The sequence below is a fragment of the Chiloscyllium punctatum genome, chromosome 2 (assembly GCF_047496795.1).
Source record: "Chiloscyllium punctatum isolate Juve2018m chromosome 2, sChiPun1.3, whole genome shotgun sequence".
NCBI classification, from domain to species: domain Eukaryota; kingdom Metazoa; phylum Chordata; class Chondrichthyes; order Orectolobiformes; family Hemiscylliidae; genus Chiloscyllium; species Chiloscyllium punctatum.
In genome coordinates, this window is record NC_092740.1 from 14039943 (window position 1) to 14060047 (window position 20105).

General features: G+C 41.1%; 1 protein-coding gene across 3 annotated transcripts in view; it reads right to left on the minus strand.

The window, feature by feature from the left end:
- Positions 1 to 20105, minus strand: part of LOC140494518 (lateral signaling target protein 2 homolog) — a 225080-nt gene that overhangs the window by 126513 nt on the left and 78462 nt on the right. For 2 of the 3 annotated variants that reach the window (XM_072593784.1, XM_072593802.1), the window contains exons 2-3: positions 10387 to 10527; positions 1965 to 2102 (exon numbers count right to left, since the gene is read on the minus strand). In XM_072593784.1, the coding sequence (XP_072449885.1) occupies positions 1965 to 2102; positions 10387 to 10527 (279 nt within the window). Of the gene's footprint in view, positions 1 to 1964; positions 2103 to 10386; positions 10546 to 20105 lie in introns of those variants that run through there. The other variant, XM_072593793.1, reaches the window with a different exon arrangement.

Below are 20105 nucleotides of genomic sequence, written 5' to 3' on the forward strand. Positions count from 1 at the left end.
TGTAGAACAGAGTCCTAGGGGTTCAGATACATAATTCTTTGAAATTTGCATCACAAGTGGACAGGGTGGTTAAAAAAGGCATTTAACATGCTTGCCTTCACTGCTCAGAGTAGAGTACAGGAGTTGGGATTGTGCAGGACTTTGGCGAGGCCAATTCTGGAATACTGTACCCATTTCTGGTCGCCCTACTAGAGGAAGGATATTATTGAATTGGAGATGGTTCAGAAAAGATTTACTGTTGCTAGGACTGGAAGGTTTGAGTTATAACATTTTCACTGGAGCGTAGGAGATCGAAGAGTGGCCATAGAGTTTTATAAAAAGGGGCATAGATAAGGTGAATGACAAGTGTTGTTTCCCTAAGGTGGGACAGAACAAAATTATGGGGCATGTTTTTAAAGTGAGAGGAGAAAGTTTTATAAAAGGACACGAGGGACACCATTTTTACAGTGGAATGAACTGCTGGAGGAAGTGGTGGATACAGGTACAGTTACAACATTTAAAAGATATTTGGATATATACAGGAACAGGAAAGGTTGAAGGATATAGGCTTAACACAGGCAGGTGGGACTAATTTCAGTTGGGAACATGGTCGGCATGGCCTAGTTGGACCAAAGGGTCTTTCCATGCTGTATGACTTTGGCTAAGCCATTCAACCTATTAAGTCTGCTCTGCCAATGAATCATGGCTGATATCATACACAACATTCCTGCCTTTTCCCCATAGCGCTCAATTCCCTTCCAAACTAAAAATCTATCTTAGCCTTGAACATAGTTAATAACCCAGCCTCAATAGCCCTATGGTCAAGAAATTCCATAAGAAGAAATTCCTCCTCGGTCTTAAATAAAGTCCCCCTATTGTGAGACTATATCCAATTGTACTAGGCTCTGTCGGGGTGGTGGACTAAGGTTGAATAGGTAAGTAGACTGAAAAGCACCATCACAAAAATCAATGGAAACCATTTAAAGACAACTGAAAAAGATTCATCAAAAAAATCCACCACAAAAAAAACACTCAGGAGAAAAATCCATCCGTGGCTCACTTCAATAAAGACTGTCTTATTACTGCAATGAAACACTGGACGTTTTAGGATTGCGTTTTTTTTCAAAACCAACATCAGTGGAGGAATGAGTACTGGACTAACTCAAGGACTAAAATTGGACAAATGCCTAGGGTATGATGTCTTAATCCTAAGCTTTGACAAAGAAAAGCTGCAGATATAATAATTGTGTGACGACTTTCAACAATGCCTTAGATTCTGGCATGCTCCTAAGTAGATTGAAAATTGGCAAGTGTAATACCATTTTTGAGGATGTAACTAATATGATAGAAAGATACAAACGGGAACTATTAAGTGTGGCTTATCTGGACATCAGAATCATTTGATAAGGTATTACACAACAGTTTGTTAGAAGATTGGCCAATGGATAGGAAACAAATCGTATTCTCTGCAGTTTACAGGGCAGAGGCTATCCCAGTGAAAAATAGATTCTGAAGGGACTGGATGGGAAGATGGTAAGGTTGGCTTCATTGTATCTGTGGAATCTATTTTAAGACTCTACCAGAGCTTTAAAGGACCAGCAATGCTGGGCTGAAATAAGAAATCTCTTCACTTGAAAGGTTGCAAGTCTTGGGAATACTCTACCTCTTCACTGACTAAATTTAAGACTGGGACAGACAGATTTTTTGTCTCAGAAAATTGGCAGCTATCAGCTATGTATTTGAAGCCGGAGGCTAGCCATGGTCACAGAATGGTAGGCTCAACAAGTTGCATGGTCTATTCCTGCTCCTAACTCGTGCACTTGACTCCTGTGATCACAACTGTTGGTTTAGCCATCAAATACTGAACATGTGTGCATTTTCTCGACAAACTACATAGTTTTGTTTCTGTATGTACAAGCCAAACGGTCAGCAAATGTTTCATTGACATTTAATGACTAAGAGATAAACTTCTGGAAACAACTTACCTCAGCTCCAAACCAAAGTTGTCCTCCCAGATTATCATGCCGTATTTCCTCTGGAAATTTGACACAGAAATCTCGATTTGCCCGTTCATTTGGGATGCATTCCTGCATGATCTGGTTGATTATGTTTAACACATTATCCTAATTTTTTGAAAAAAAGAGACAGGGAGAGAGCATTCCAAGGTATTTTATCTTGCTTTGAAGTTACTCAAATATCAGCTTCCAAAATGGAATAGCACGACATCAAATTTTAATAATCCACATGACATTTCTATTAATTGTACCCTTCTGATTTATGTACTACTTGGTGGCCTACGATTCACTGATGAATGATTTGACCCTAGTGGTAAGAATAATGGGCCAGCCAAATAGGTATTTATAACTGCACTGGTAGACCACAGTAATTTTGAAGAATATGATGCACAAAAAAGGCTAAGGGGAAGACAGGATTGAACTAAGACAGCAAAAAGAATCTTTATTCAGTAAACATTAACAAAACAAACAAAGGCAATCACAAATAAAAAGACAGACTGATCAAGGAAGAAAGTGATTCTATACAACATCAAATTCTACCCAAGGATATTGGGGCACAGCGGCAATGTGCCTGCCTCTGGACCAGGGCTCCATAGTTCAAGTCCCTCTGCTCCAGAGGTGTGTCACAACAGTGTTCCCATTTTCTCCCAAATTCTTTGATCCCTTTAGCCCTTTGGTTTACCACCAATGTCATTGCAGGTGCAAAGTACTGCAGCAATTATTCAGTAACATTTTGAACAGGTAGAGTCCAATCTTTACATTGCCATATAATGCAAGTGTAGGTAGGGAGTTAACTGGATTAATGTTGCTTTTCAAAAAAAGGGAGGGAAAAAAAGGGTGGGGTAACAGCGAAAGGGGATGGATTTCTATAGTACCTAATTAGATGTCTACATTTTATAAAGTGTATATTTGCTCAACTGCAGCAATCTTAGGAGGTGATAAACATCTGGAAAATTGCACATCCTATACTCAGTAATTGATGTTTTTGTCTGAAATGTAAAGCAGAGAGGTAGTTAATTTTGTCTCAATAAAGGTATTCTTAGAAAACACTCCAAAGTCAAGTATACAGCATTATTGAAACAGGCTCGGAGTTGTAATATTTTGATTTAAACCTTTAAAAATAAACAAAGATGATTTGTTGAGAAGAGAATGCGTGAGATAACTGATATATTGTGTGCAAAATCTTGGTTCATTTATCCAAACGTGTAGAGATCACCTTAAAAGTAAGGGGCAAATCAACCTGTGACATGGAAAGAAGATTTTGATACAAATCTCAGGCTCCACCTGCAATGAGCTTAATGAGATGGAAGGGATTTCTTCTCTGAAACTTATCAGGAGAAAATATGGAAAAACTAGCTTGTGAATGATCAATTTGGTGGATGGGATCAGTATTCCATGCAGCTTACATATTGTACAAATTCTTGGAAGCAAAGGCCATGTACGCAAAATACAACTACAATAATTGTCTCTAAATATCAGCTCAAATACAAAGTTAATTCCTTTTTCAAAGTTGCCAGGGAGCATGCTTAGACATTACTTTCTGACACTGCAATCTAGATAGCAAATGATTCCAGCCTTCCAGTACCAAAACAACTTAAAATCACAAATGACATCAAGTACCTGAGAACAACATAAGCTACCCCTCTAAAACCATTTCAGCCTGTCTTCAGCCTTGGATATGTTATCTACACCATGCTTCCCTCCATCGTAAGCCAGCTGAATAAGGCTGCTCTCAACCAGTTCTAATTTTGTCTCAATTCTAGTCATTACCTTTTCTTCCTCCTTTCATACCATTAGTCTCGCTCTCCTCCCCATCCATCTTGCTGCCAACAGTCTGGGACTGAATCAGACCATTCGCAATCTGGTCTTACATTATTCCCTAGAATGAGCTTCTGGTCTTATTTGTTCCATTACAGATTATCTCCTCCATAATAATACCTGATTTAGGCCATGCAATAACTCAGTTTCTCCTGAAGCTCTCTGTTTTGTCTTTGATAACTTAAGACACGACTACTCCAACTCAATCCTGGCTTGGTTCCCATACTGAACCTCTGTAAACGTAAAGCATCTAAAATTCTGCTGCCTTGATCTTAATCTAGGCCAAGTCCTATTTCCCAATTTCATTTGCCTCAGCTCCAGAGTGGCTCTTGATCAATATAATTGAACTTGCTTCTAAAATTATGGCTTTAAATCCCTCAATGGTATTGGGGCTCTGAACCTCTTCCATCTCCTCCAGTCCCACCACCTTGCTAGATGTTAGTGCTCCTCCAATTTTGACCCAGAGCATGCCCAACCTTAATTGCTCTACCACAGGCAGCAGTATCTTTAGTTGCCCTGGACCCAAGTTCTGGAGCACAATCTCTTACATCACTCCACCTCTTGATCTTGCTTTCCTTAACACCAGCCTTTTTTGAGGATGGCCTTACTGTGTGGTTCAACATCATTTTGCTTTCTAGTGTTATGAAGCAGCTTCCATTACAAAGCAGCTATATAAATCCCAACTGTTCTTGTGGATTAAAAACTCCAAATTCCCTTTTTGACAGCAACCTTAGATCAGAATTCTCCAGTTACTGCTCTTCTTGCCAGCAGAGGCAGTTTTTCTTTAACACTCTACCAAAACCTCCTTAATTATATCAATGTAAAATGCAAACTTGTGGAATTTCTGCTATGTGCGATTAGAAAGTGAATCAGGAAAAGCAGTTGTGACTGTATTTTCATTCTTTGATTCCAGGGTGTTACAGTAGCTCAGTGATTAGCACTGCTGCCTCACAGTGCTAGAGACCTGGATGCGATTTCAGCCTTGGGTGTGGAGTTTGCACATTCTCCCTGCAATTATGTGGGTTTTCACCAGATTATTCCCACAATCCAAAGATGTGCAGGTGAGAAAAGTGGCCATTCGAAATTTCCAGCTATGTTCAAGGATGTGCAGATTAACTGGAATAACCATGATAAATATGGGTATTTGGGGTTACAGGGTAGGGTTTTGAGGGGGGGGGGATGCCCTTAGGAGGGCCAGTGAAGACTCTTTGGGCAGAATGGTGTTTTTTCGCACTGTAGGAATTCTATGATTCCATGAAGTGCAAGTACAAAAAAAATACAGTGCAAATATAACACTTACATGAAGGCCGAGTTGTTCAAATCATTGCTAGAGCAATGGAGGTAGGAATTGTGCCGAGGGATTTTGCACAACGGTTGGAATCCTTGAACAGTTCCACTTGGTTTATAAATTTTCCAATTTTCAGACCAGGGAAAGTTAACTATCCAAAATGCATTTGTTTAGGGTGAGAAGAGATTTCACGAAATACGAAGAAAGGTATTTGAGGTATCAAAACAATGTTCAAAATACACTGGGGCAATGGGTGGATTCACCCTGAAAGTCTCCAAATGACCTACAAAACTCTTTTCATGGGGGTGACAAATTTGAGGTGGTGGGCAGACTTCCCTCAATCAGACTGGGAAACAGAAGTGGCAAAATTTGAGACCAGGGTCAAGATCTGCCATTCAATATGATCACGGCTGATCATTCATCTCAGGAACCTATTCCCACTTTCTCCCCATACCCATTGATCTATTTAGCCCAAGAACTATATCCAACTCCTTCTGGAAAACGTTTAATACTTTGGCCTTAACAACTGTGTGGCAGAGAATTTCACAGGCTCACCAGTGTCTGGGTGAAGAAATTTCTCCTTATCTTTGTCCCAAATGGCGTACACTCTATCCTTAGATTGTGACCCCCTGGACATTGGAAACATCCTTCCTGCACCTACTCTGTTGAGGCCTGTTGGAATGTTATAGGTTTCAATGAGAGTCTCCCTGGCACCCCACCTCATGCCAATTCTTTTAAACTCAAATGAATGAGGTCCTAACTAATGCAGTCTCTTCATAAGTCAGTTCTATCATTCCAGCTATCAGTCTGGTAGCTTTGCCATGGACCTTTCACCTGTGTCCAATACTCTACTTTCACCTAGACCCCTTCCTATGGTCTCTTATCTGCCTTTGATCTCTTCTTGAAATTGTGGTCACCCTTCAAAAGGGAGGATGTTGTTAAACTTGAGGGGGTGTGGGAGTTATACAGAGCGGCTGAATAGACTAGGGGGTTTTCCCCTGGAGCATCGAAGGCAGAGGGGTGACCTTCTAGAGGTGTATAAAATCCTGAGGGGCATGGATAGAGTGAAAAGCCAAGATCTTTTTCTACAGTATGGGAGTCTAAAAGAGTGGAAAGATTTAGAAAAAGGAGCTGAGGGGCGGTGCCTGTATAGCAAGAACTGCCGAAGGAAGTGGTGGAGGCAAGTACAGTTACAATATTTAAAAGGCATCCAGATGGTGCTATGAATAGGAAAGGTTTAGAGGGATATGGGCAAAATGTTGTCAAATGGGACTAGGATGTCTCAGAGGTACAGATGAGTTGGACTGAGGCAACTACTCTCAAAAAGCTACAGTCCATTGGATAAAAAAAAAGTTAAGAGCAGAGTATTTGGAAAACAGAATTGGATAGATTCAGCATTGGATTCCCTCCATAGCCAAACTACACTTCAGATTGGAGAGCAATACTGCACACAATCTACCAGGCCCTGTACAATTTCAGCAACATAGTCCTGTTTCTGTATTCAATCTTGTCACTTTGAAGGCCAACATAGCACTCACCTTCTTTGCCACCTGCTGTAATTGCATGTTTACTTTCAGTGACTGGTGTATAGATTCTTTTTGCACCTCCCCTTTCCTAATTTAATCGCTAGTCAGATAATAACCTGCCTTCCTGTTTTTACTACCAAAGTAGATAACCATAGATTTATTCACATCATACTTGATTTGCTATGTATTAGTCCTGCACTCTCTCCATCTGTCAAAGTACACTGAAAGATCTGTGCAACCTCCACAGTTTACCCTTCCACCCAGCTTGGGATGAATAGATGGGGTCTAAGCACTGATCCCTGCATTACTCTACTGGCTGCCACTCAGAAAAGAAGATCAAGGACAGATAAGAGAGCAGAGAGAGGAGTCCAGATGAAAGCGAGAATATTGGAGACTGGTGAAATGTTTGTGGAAAAAGGAGTGGACTCCTGACCAAAGAGGTAAAGGTAAAAAGAACATCATCATAGTCCTACCAGATTACAGTGCTGCTCTCTCCTTGAAGGGGGAAGAGAGCGAGAGGAACAGCACCAGAGTGAGAGGCTGGTGCTAAATTTAACTCGAGAGTCACCATGCCTCCGATGAAGGGAGAGGTTGAAAAGACAGGACCTTCACACTAAACGTCAGAAGTGAGCCTATGCTGTCAAAATTTATTGTTCCTACTTGCAAGATTGCTATTACGATGGATAGTACGAATATCAGTATGCCCAAGCTTCAAGAAAATCAAAAGTCACAAACAATTGAAATCAAATCACCATATAATTCTGTAAAAGCAAGACATATTCAAATTCTAAAATAAATTATGCATAGGTTTTTAGCTAGATCCTAGTTAGCATTCAAACAGCATCAGAGCCCACTGTGCAAACATCCAAGTGTCAATGTACAGTTGAAAAAAAAATTAATGGCTCAGTTCAAAAACAAATTCACACATTGATCGATGAAAAGAAATGGTGATTGCATTAAATGTTAACTGCTTGAGTTGCAGAAACTTGGCAGAAATCCAAACCGTGGCTTATTAACCAGTTAGCTATGATGGATGTTGGGCTGGTGGAATTTCAAACCATGGCATTTAAATTAGTTCCCCACCTAGTCTACTTGAGGTTTGCACAGAACAGTCTAAAACAGTGTGGTATTCCTGCACCAATAGGCATAGAACAGAAGCTTTCATCTGTTTCAAAGCTGAGCCACACAAATTAATTAAAAAATACATTCATGGGATATGAACAACATATGAGTATTTATGACCCATCTCTATGCAATTGTTTATGTGGCAATTTCAGAGGGGAGTTTAAGTCATTCACAGAGTCATGGGCCTGAATCACATTAGACTTGCTCAGGCAGATATCTTCCAAAAAATGATCCAAATGGGCTTTTCCAACTACCAATTCATTTTACTCAGATTTAATTTGATTAATTGTATTTAAATTCTCCAGCTGTCCCAGTTAGAGGATTTGAACCCATGTTTCTGCATCATTAATCCTGCTAGATTACTAATCCACTAAATCAATACACCATATTTAATGCCAAAAAGAAAGAGCTTTCAATTATTAGATTAGATTAGCTTACTTACAGTGTGGAAACAGGCCCTTCGGCCCAATAAGTCCACACCGCCCCACCGAAGCGTAACCCACCCATACCCCTACATCTACATTTACCCCTTACCTAACACTATGGGCAATTTAGCATGGCCAATTCACCTGGCCTGCACATCTTTGGACTGTGGGAGGAAACCAGAGCACCCGGAGGAAACCCACGCAGACACGGGGAGAACGTGCAAACTCCACACAGTCAGTCGCCTGAGGCGGGAATTGAACCCGGGTCTCAGGCGCTGTGAGGCAGCAGTGCTAACCACTGTGCCACCGTGCACTCACAGATTATGTTGAATAAAAAGACAACACCTTATCTTGAAGACGGCTGGAAGCAGTGTGAAGTATGTCAGTGTCACTATGAAGTGGACAGGGAGTGTAGACCCAAGTGGGACTCAGGAAAAAATACGGATAAGATTTTTCAAGTCTACAGATTAGTCAGAGCTGAAGATAACCAGTCTGACCAGCAAACTGAAATTAATGTAAAACAGTGAGGCAATTGGAAGGCAGGTTGCTTTTGTTCACTTTAAAGTGAAATAAGGAAAGGGAAAAGTCCCAGCTTCTTTGTAGAAGAAAACTTTAACTTTCTATTCACCTTATTTTTAGGGCTCCAGCTTATTTTTATCTGCAGGTGAGCATGGGAGTTCAGTCTCTTTTGTTGCACAGCCTGCAGTGTATAGAAAACCTAGATGCCCCTGGCAGTTTCAATGACGACATCTGCAGGAGTCCTACCAAATGACTAGTTTGAGGACCAGGTTTTGGCCTTGGAAAGTGAGCTGGAGGCACTGCAGTGCAACTGCAACATCGGGAGTTATCTGGATAGCACATTTTTAGATGTGGTTAAAACCTCTAGCTTATCTCTCCACGCTTCAGGCTCACTGCCTTTATTCCCGATGAAGGGCTTTTGCCCGAAACGTCGATTTCGAAGCTCCTTGGCTGCTGCCTGAACTGCTGTGCTCTTCCAGCACCACTAATCCAGAATCTGGTTTCCAGCATCTGCAGTCATTGTTTTTACCTGATAGTGAATGCAGTCAAAACCCACCTGAACAAGGAGGGAGGGAGGGGGTGGGGGGAGAGCAGATTAAGTAGAGGAACTATAATGGTACGGTTTCAATAGTGAGGGGTTCAAGCAGGATTTTCTGTGAATGCAGATGTTATTTCTGGAATGTGTGTTTCCCTCTCGTAGGTCCAGTGTCAACTACGTCACTGAATAGCTACACAGAATTCTGGGGAAGGGAGCTGGTGGTGGTGGTAAAGAGTAAACAAGTAGTCATGATTCACATTGAAAGATCGCAGTATCGCTACAGTGTGGAAACAGGCCCAACAAGTCCACACTGACCCTCTGAAAAGGGTCCCACCCAAACCCATTCCCCTATGACTCTACATTTACCCCTGAACACTATGGGCAATTTAGCTTTGGCCAATCCATATCACCTACACATCTTTGGACTGTGGGAGGAAACTAGACCATCTGGAGGAAACCCATGCAGTCATGGGGCAAACATGCAAACTCCACACAGACAATTGTCCAAAGCTGGAATTGAACCTGGGTCCCTCGTACTGTGAGGTAGCAGTGCTAACTACTGAGCCACTATGCCACGATCAGAGAAAGGGGAATATCTGGAATCTAATAGGTTGTACCTAATCTACAACGGAGGTGGGGGAAATTGTTGAACTCCGACTCTAAGACAGAACTTGTACAATGCCAAGTGTAATGAACCAAACTATTTATCTTTATCAAATTATACATTTAACATTTAGGAATCTGGGCTATCAAGTCAACACAGTTAGTTTTCACGATATTTCCACTAATAATTGCTGTACATGTTTTAGTTTGTACAATTTCAAGCCACTACACTGCTCAAACAGTCCAGTTTTAAAACTCTTTAGAAAAAGCATTACATTTGAAGGCATCACATTAAAGGCTAACATTTGATGCCATCAATTTTTGTCCTTGAGAAGATAGTGAGAAGCCTGACAGATATGTGAAGAAATTCCCACAATGCTGCTGGGTGTGCCAGGATCTGATTCAGCACCCAAATAACCTGATGGGTTTTCAGGTCATGATGGAGTGCTGTTTTCAAGTTGCATATCAATTTATAGGATTATGATTAAACATGGATAATCCCATTAGCAACATACTTTAATGCAAATGCTGGTGCAAATGCTATAGTTACCTGGCAGGAACGAAACTGGTTGACCAGCAGTGTACACCTTTGTGGGTCTTTACGTCCATCTAAGTTATCCAATTCAGCTGCAACCTGATTTAGCTCTTCATCTGCATAGTAGAACTGGGCAAGAAGCTGTGGGTCTGTTCTCTAAAATTTCAAAGAAAATTCACAATTAACTGATTTACAATATAGATACTAATTCTCAAAACCTCATGGCTTCAACTAAAACACCATCCAATTGTGGAACATACTTGAATCTGAACAAAGGTGTCATGGTTCACCATATTGCACCTTATGATGCAGAATTCTATGATTACTTTAAAATCTTCTCAAAGGATTCTGGGTAATCCAAGATGAAAAATGGGAAAAATTCCTGGCTGCAAGAGCTACTCCTTTTTTTTTGAGGTATTTTAGGTGTTGGAGGTGATGTCCTCGAATTCCAGGAGCAGCAATTACTGTTTCATATGCTGTTGCATTGTTTTGGAACTTTGGAAAGAAAAAGTCAAAACAACACAGTTTAAAAGGGAAAAGAGCAGACAAAGTGCGAGAGAGAGAGAGAGAGAGCGAGCCTGCACACCTTTGTTGTTTGAATTCGTGTATTGCTGGACATTGGAGTGCATCTGGAAAAATTAACAAACAGTGAAGTTCACAACTAATCTTGGAGGAACTGTTGGGTGAAGTTCACAGCACAGAATCAGAGAAGTTAATTGTTGCTTTAAAGTCTGTCCAAGGGAAAGGCTGCAGTAGTGAGTATAGTGGATTCTTTCTTGATGATATGTTTTTGGAGATAAGTCTCTTGATTAAACTTAAAATATAAGCCATAGCTATTAATTTAACCTGGGGCAGTGTTTGTAGAGGAATAAGAGTGTTATTTTCGGGGTCTGTAGATTGTGAAGGAGCAAAAATGGCCTTTGCAGTGATATGTACTTCTTGTCAGATGTGGGAGTTTAAAGAGAGTTTAAGGGTTACTGCGGATTATATCTGCCATAAATGCTGTTGGATGCGAATCTTATCAGATCGAGTGGATCGGTTGGAGAAACAGATAGAAGCGATGAGGAATTTGCAACAGCAACACTATGTGATGGATGGCAGTGAAAGGAAAGGGGGGGGGGGGGGTGGGGGGAGTCTCAGATACAGTCACATAGATGGGTTAACTCCAGGAACGGTAAGAGGTAGGCAGCTAGTGCAGGAGTCTTTTGTGGATATACCCATTTCAAACAGGTATGCTGTTCTGAAAAATGTAGGAGGTGATGGATTCTCAGGGGAACGTAGCACAAACAGCCAAGTTTCTGGTATTGACACTGGTTCTAATGCAACAAGGGATAGGTCAGCTTCCAAGAGATGAATTGCATTAGGGATTCTGTAGTCAGAGGTACAGACAGACGTTTCTGTGGCCAGCAGAGAAAAAGCAGAATGGTGTGTTGTTTCCCTGGTGCCAGAATCAAGGGTGTCTCAGAGGGTGCAGAATGTTCTCACGGGGGAGAGGGGCCAGCAGGAGGTCACTATCCACATTGGAACCAATGACATTAGAAGGGAAAAGGTTGAGATTCTAAAGGGAGATTAGAGAGAGTTAGGCAGAAATTTAAAAAGGCGGTCCTCAAGGGTAGTAATATCTGGATTAATCCCAGTGCTACGAGCTAGTGAGGGCAGGAATAGGAGGATAGAGCAGATGAATGCATGGCTGAGGAGCTGGTGTATGGGAGAAGGATTCACATTTTTGGATCATTGGAATCTCTTTTGGGGTAGAAGTGACCTGTATAAGGACGACGGATTGCACCTAAATTGGAAGGGGACTAATATACTGGCAGGGAAATTTGCTAGAACTCCTTGGGAGGATTTAAACTAGTAAGGTGGGGGAGCGGGACCCAGGGAGTTAGTGAGGAAAGAGATAGATCTGAAACGGGTACAGCTGAGAACAGAAGTGAGTCAAACAGTCAGGGCAGGCAGGGACAAGGTAGGACTAAATAAACTAAACTGCATTTATTTCAATGCAAGGGGCCTAACAGGGAAGGCAGATGAACTCAAGGCATGGTTAGGAACATGGGACTGGGTTGGGAAGGATTAGCAGCTTAATGTTCCAGGATACAAATGCTACAGGAAGGATAGAAAGGGAGGCAAGAGAGGAGGGGGGAGTGGTATTTTTGATAAGGGATAGCATTACAGCTGTGTTGAGGGAGGATATTCCCAGAAATACATCCAGGGAAGTTATTTGGGTGGAACTGAGAAATAAGAAAGGGATGATCACCTTATTGGGATTGTATTTATAGACCCACAAATAGTCTGTCTGAGGGAAATTGAGAAACAAACTTGTAAGGAGATCTCAGCTATCTGTAAGAATAATAGGGTAGTTATGGGAGGGGATTTTAACTTTCCAAACATCGACTGGGACTGCCATAGTGTTAAAGGTTTAGATGGAGAGAAATTTGTTAAGTGTGTACAAGACAATTTTCTGATTCAGTATGTGGATGTACCTACTAGAGAAGGTGCAAAACCTGACCTACTCTTCGGAAATAAGGAAGGGCACGTGACTGAGGTGTCAGTGGGGGAGCGTTTTGGGGCCAGCGACCATAATTCTATTAGATTAAAAATAGTGATGGAAAAGGATAGACCAGATCTAAAAGTTTGAAGTTCTAAATTGGAGAAAGGCCAATTTTGATGGTATTAGGCAAGAACTTTCAAAAGCTGATTGGGGGCAGATGTTCGCAGGTAAAGGGATGGCTGGAAAATGGGAAGCCTTTAGAAATGAGATAACAAGAATCCAGAGAAAGTATATTCCTGTCAGGGTGAAAGGAAAGGCTGGTAAGTATAGGGAATGCTGGGTGACTAAAGAAATTGAGGGTTTGGTAAAGCAAAAGGAGGAAGCATATGTCAGGTATAGACAGGAGAGATCGAGTGAATCCTTAGAAGAGTATAAAGAAAGTAGGAAGATACTTAAGAGGGAAATCAGGAGAGCAAAACGGGGACATGAGAAAGCTTTGGCAAATAGAATTAAAGCGAATCCAAAGGGTTTTTACAAATATATTAAGGACAAAAGGGTAACTAGGGAGAGAATAGGGCCCCTCAAAAGATCAGCAAGGTGGCCTTTGCGTGGAGCCACAGAAAATGGGGAGATACTAAGTGAATATTTTGCATCAGTATTTACTGTAGAAAAGGATATGGAAGATATATAGACTGTAGGGAAATAGATGGTGACATCTTCCAAGATGACCAGATTACAGAGGAGGAATTGCTGGATGTCTTGAAATGGTTAAAAGGTGGATAAATCCCCAGGACATGATCAGGTGTACCAGAGAACTCTGGGAAGCTAGAGAAGTGATTGCTGAGATATTTGTATCATCGATAGTCACAGGTGAGGTGCCGGAAGACTGGAGGTTGGTAGACGTGGTGCCACTGTTTAAGAAGGGCGGTAAAGACAAGCCAGGGAACTATAGACCGGTGAGCCTAACCTCGGTGGCGGGCAAGTTGTTGGAGGGAATCCTGAGGGACAGGATGTACATGTATTTGGAAAGGCAAAACCGATTCAGGATAGTCAACATGGCTTTGTGCATGGGAAATCATCTCACAAACTAGATTGAGTTTTTTGATGAAGTAACAAAGAAGATTGATGAGGGCAGAACAGTAGATGTGATCTATATGGACTTCAGTAAGGTGTTTGACAAGGTTCCCCATGGGAGACCAATTAGCAAAATAGATCTCATGGAATACAGGGAGAACTAGCCATTTGGATACAGAACTGGCTCAAAAGGTAGAAGACAGAGGGTGGTGGTGGAGGGTTGTTTTTCAGACTGAAGGCCTGTGACAGTGGAGTGCCACAAGGATCAGTGTTGGGCCCTCTACTTTTTGTCATTTACATAAGTGATTTGGATGCGAGCATAAGAGGTACAGTTAGTAAATTTGCAGATGACACCAAAATTGGAAGTGTAGCGGACAGCGAGGAGGGTTACCTCAGATTACAACAGGATCTGGACCAGATGGGCCAATGGGCTGAGAAGTGGCAGATGGAGTTTAATTCAGATAAATGAGAGGTGCTGCATTTTGGGAAATCAAATCTTAGCAGGACTTATACACTTAATGGTGAGGTCCTAGGGAGTGTTGCTGAACAAAGAGACCTTGGTGTGCAGGTTCATAGCTCCTTGAAAGTGGAGTCGCAGGTAGATAGGATAGTGAAGGTGGTGTTTGGTATGCTTTCTTTTATTGGTCAGAGTATTGAGTACAGGAGTTGGGAGGTTATGTTGCGGCTGTACAGGTCATTGGTTAGGCCACTGTTGGAATATCGCGTGCAATTCTGGTCTCCTTCCTATCGGAAAGATGTTGTGAAACTTGAAAGGGTTCAGAAAAGATTTACAAGGATGTTGCCAGGGTTGGAGGATCTGAGCTACAGGGAGAGGTTGAACAGACTGGGGCTGTTTTCCATGGAGTGTCGGAGGCTGAGGGGTGACCTTATAGAGGTTTTCAAAATTATGAGGGGCGTGGATAGGATAAATAGGCAAAGTCTTTTCCCTGGGTTGGGGGAGTCCAGAACTAGAGGGCATAGGTTTAGGGTGAGAGGGGAAAAATATAAAAGCGACCTAAGGGGCAACTTTTTCACGCAGAGGGTGGTACGTGTATGGAATGAGCTGCCAGAGGATGTGGTGGAGGCTGGTACAATTGCAACATTTAAAAGGCATTTGGATGGGTATATGAATAGGAAGGGTTTGGAGGGATATGGGCCGTGTGCTGGCAGGTGGGACTAGATTGGGTTGTGATATCTGATTGGCAAGGACGGGTTGGACCGAAGAGTCTGTTTCCATGCTGTACATCTTATGACTGTAATATCTTGAATCACTTCAATCAAATCCTAGTTGAAATGCAAGCACTGCTATAATGCAAGTATCACAGCAGCCAATTTGAACACAGGAAGTTTCCAGAGTATTTTTCATAAAGCAGAGTATTTGTACGTGAAATTAACTTCCTGAGGAAGCAGTGGATCCAGATACAGTTACAAATGTTTGAAACACATTTGGATGAGTCAGAGTCATAGACGTGTACAGCACAGAATGAATAAGAAATGTTAGGGGGAGGAAGAGATATGGGCCAAGTGCAAGTAGGTGAGACTCATTTAGTTTGGGATTATCATCAGCATGAATTGAAGAAGTGGTTGGCCAAAGGGTCTGTTTCTGTGTTGAATGACTCTGTGACTTTAGAATGTGATAATGCCCACACCTAAACTGGTATTTCAAAAACCGATTAAGCACCAGAGAAGTGGTGTCAAAAGAATATTTTATATCCACTTCGGTTTAAGATGGCGTCTGAAAGAACAACCAGACTGTTAGTGAGTCATACAACTGCAAACCCTTAAACATTCTAATTTTCGCGCTGCATTGATAGTCAAAGAAACTATTATGAAGCGTAAATTTAATATTTGTCATAAATCAAGCTTCTTGCAGCATGTCAGTATGCATTTTCAGCATTTCCTTAGTTATTCTTAACATTTATTTCAAGTCAAAACTAAGTTTAGTTCAGTGAACATAATAATGACAACACCACAAAAGAATATTTGTCACTGATCTGTGGCAAAAAAACAGCATGACACCTGTTGATTTCCTGAGTAGTAACGATAGCTTGAGATTGGTGCTGAGCAACTTGGCATACAGCATTCAGTCATTAATACACAAAAATAAGCATGCTTTGTTCAAAGTTTGTACATGGTTAATTTGAAAGTGACATGCATTCCATTTCACAAAGCAATTGCTATGCTTTTGATTGTTAGATTAGCTAATTCATTGATGGAACATTATGGACTACTCACGCAACTGCCCGAATTTCTCATCCCTGAAGGCTCTTCTAACACCCATAATCTGTTCATTCAAAACCCTACTGCCTGCATCTTGACTGTCATGAAGTCCTGTTCACTTGCCGTGCCTATATTCAATGATCTGATTCAAGGAAGCAGCTCACCATCCTTTTCAAGGGTACTTAGGAATGCACAAACGATGTTCATGTTGCAGAATATAAAACCTCCCACGGCACCTCAAGTTTGGAATGGTCTTGCTTAAATTGCTCCATTGTCTCACTCCTATCTCAATAACTTTGTTCAAACTAACATTCATCCAACTTTCACTGCTTAACATCCCCCATTTTCCTTCTCCCCTCCTGACAGCCACACTTTCAGCGGTCCAAGAGTTCAGTTCAGCAATTCCTTCTCTTGTATTTCCACCTTTTCCTCCACCTAAGACTTCCTGATGACCAAGATTTTAGACCAATATCTGTTTTAATAGCTCCTCACTAAAAAGTCAATTTTCTTAAATAAAGCTCCAGTGAAATGACTTCAAATGTTTCACTACTTTACAGGTAACATGTAAATTATGGTAGAGTGCTCTTTTTCTTCACCCAACTAGCATTTCTTCCTCTACATTCCTGACACTATAAAATCACAATCTTCAAATAGTTTTAACAACACTCTAATGTTTCTAAACCAGACTTTTGAATAACCAGACATGGCAAATAATTACCTCAACACCAGTTTTGTATCAAAAAAACATGAAACTTAAAATGTATTTAATATACGATAACTTTAGCAAAGGAAAAATTAAACATTAATCTCATTAATGTCTATGCTTTAAACTCAAAGTGTTTGTTTACAGTCCCCATTCACACAAGACAGACAGAGAGACTGAGAAACACACAGTAAAGAGATAAGTGTAAGTAACAAACAAAACTAGTCAGATTACTTAAAATGCTTTTCACAGTGCATTGCTCCACAGACTCCTTGATTACTTTTCTGAAGATACCCATCAGGGTCACCTTTTCAGTTCACTCACGTAAAAACACAGCAATACTTCCAACTCAGCTTTTTATTCTGGTCTTTCAAAAGCTGTTAAGGGAGGTTAGGCACGGAGCTTTCAAAAATTTCTACGTTGCGTCATCAGCAGCCAAAACCGTTCAAACCAATTCCAACCCCGGTCTCTCACTGACAGACTGACCATTTTTCCAGGGACCTCAATTAGCATTCAATATCTGTAATCTGCTTGAACGTAGGGTCTCTCCCAGACTTGCTGAAACCAATTCCCAGGTTCTGACCTCATTAATAGCCAACTTCTGCTGTTTAAACAAAATGCTCTTCTCAGGGTCACTGCCTTTTTAACCAAGAATCAGCCTGCAGCTAACCCTCACAAACAAACTAAAGCTCAGTTGGCTTCTTCATTTTCTTCTACTACAAATTGCTTCCCAAAGTCCAAAGGTCATCTTCAGCTTACAATTCCCTGTTCACAAATCCAAACCAAAATTGATAAAGTAAAAATGGTCTTGTATAACCTCACTTATTTTTTCATGTTTTTGTAGAATTCACAGAGTCCCTACAGTGTGGAAACAGGCCACTTTGGCCCAACCAGCCACAGCGGCTCAGTGGTTAGCATTGTTGCCTCTCAGCGCCATGGACCCAGATTCAATCAATTCCAGCCTCAGGCAACTGCGTGCAGTTTTTACATTCACCCTCTGCCTATGAGAGTTTAATCTGGGTGCTCCAGTTTCCTCCTCAGAGTCTGAAGTTGTGCAGGTTACGTTAAACAACTATGTTAAATTGCCCACAGTCTTCAGCGATGTGTCGGTTAGGTGTATTGGGGGAAATATAAATAATTGGTTAAGGGGAAGGGTCTGAGTGAGATACTCTTTGCATGGTCAGTGTGGACTTGTTGGGTCAAAATGGTCTGTTTCCACACTATACGGATCCTTACACCACCATTATATTTCGACATTTCTAGAACATGTAGCATAGCACAACTGGTGTTTTCATCATTAAGACAGAAAAATAAAACCAATTAGGTTGCAGTTTGACTGTAAACTAGCAGTTTTAAAAAGAAAAAGTTTAAATAGCCATGTGAATACTGACATACAATTAGGTTATATAAACCAATAAAGCTCCCCAGAATCAAAAATGAATAGGTTTCACTTAGTTTGACCTCAACTCATAACATGCAAGATCTTGAGGAATCTGGACAGGTTTTCTGCAAAGAGCATTTCATCCTGCAGTACAATCTAGAACGAGGAATCACAGTTCAAGAAAACAAGGACTACCCATTTAACATATGAATGAAGCAAACATTTTTTTCAGTGGACTGACAATTGTTGAAACTGAATATCTTCAAGGCAGAGGTAGAACTTTTATATTTGAGAGTGTGAATAGGCAGGAATGTCAATTTGACATTACAACTGGACGCTTAACAATTTCCCAAAAACTGATGTTAAGCCGATAGATTTATAGTTACCAGTTCTTTTTGGTCTCAGCACCTTTTCATGAAAAGGTGCTGCATTAACAATTTTCCCAATCTTCTGGGACTTGCCCAAAATCCAAAGATCCTTGGAAGGTTACTACCAGGGCATCAATCTTCTCTGTAGCTACTTCTTTTAACATCCCTTCAGATCCAGAGAACTTATCAGTCTTCAGCCACATTCATAAGACTCCTGGTAGTTATTACTTTTATTTCCTCTCTTCCTTTTACTCATTATTTTGTAATTTTGCAAGGTTTTGGTATCTTCTCCAATGAAAATTAATGCAAAGTATTTATTCATCTCCTATTCCATTTTCTAGACTCCTATTATTCCCCAGCCTTGTTCTCCAAGAGGTTCATGTTCACTTTGGCTTCTCTTTTCATCATTATGTATTTAAAGAAGCTCTTACTGTCTGTCTTGATATTACTTGCAAATTATCTCAAAGTTCAGCTTCTTCTCATTTCTGTCATTTTAAAAAAAATACACCTGCCCAATCCTCTGGCTTAGCACTAATTTTTGCCACAGCGTACATGTTCACTTTCAATCTGATGCTCTCCTTAACTTCCCTGGTTAACCATGTCTTGCTTATTCCCTTTCACGAATCCTTATTTCTCACTGAGCCATGAACTATTTTCTTAAACATCTGCTAATTGTCCTTAACCATCCTTGCTGTTAAACTCATTTCCCAGTCCACTCCAACAAGCTCTGCCCTCATTTCTTTGTAATTACCCTTATTTACCCTTAGCACATTTGATTCTGGCCTAAGATCCTACTTCTCAAACTGAATGCTGCATTCTAACATGTTGTGGTCACTATTTCCTAGGTGATCTTCTACTCAGGTTTAATCAATTATGCCATTCCCATGACTCATCACCAGATCAAACACAGCCTGATCCCTGGTTGGTCTGCAATATGTTCTTCGAGGAAACTGTTCCAAATACAGCATGAATTCTCTCTCATGGCTACGGTGTGCAAAATTGACAATTACACTTGACACAAAGATTCACCCATGATCAACGTACTGCATTTTTATCATGCCCTTATTATCTCCAGACTTATTCTGACCCATATTATAGCTCTTTCAGAGCCTATAGACTACTCATGCAAGTACCATTTGAGCTGGAGGAGTCATACAAAGAAAGTGGCTACAGAAGCATTTCAGAAGCAAGGAATCTTGCAGCAGGCAACATCTCCTGACTTGCTAAAGTCCATTCACCATCTACAAGGCCAGCATGGTGGCTCAGTGGTGAGCACTGCTGCCTCAGTGCCAGGGACCTGGGTTTGATTCCAACCTTGGGTGACTGCGAGTGGAGCTTGCACATTCTCCCAGTGTCTGCATGGGTTTCCGCCGGTTTCCTCCCACCGTCCAAAGATGTGCAGATCAGGTGAACAAGTTGCCCATAGTATTAGGTGTAGTAGTCAAGGATAAATGTAGGGCAATAAGGTAGGGGAATGGGTCTGGGTGAGTTACTCTTCAG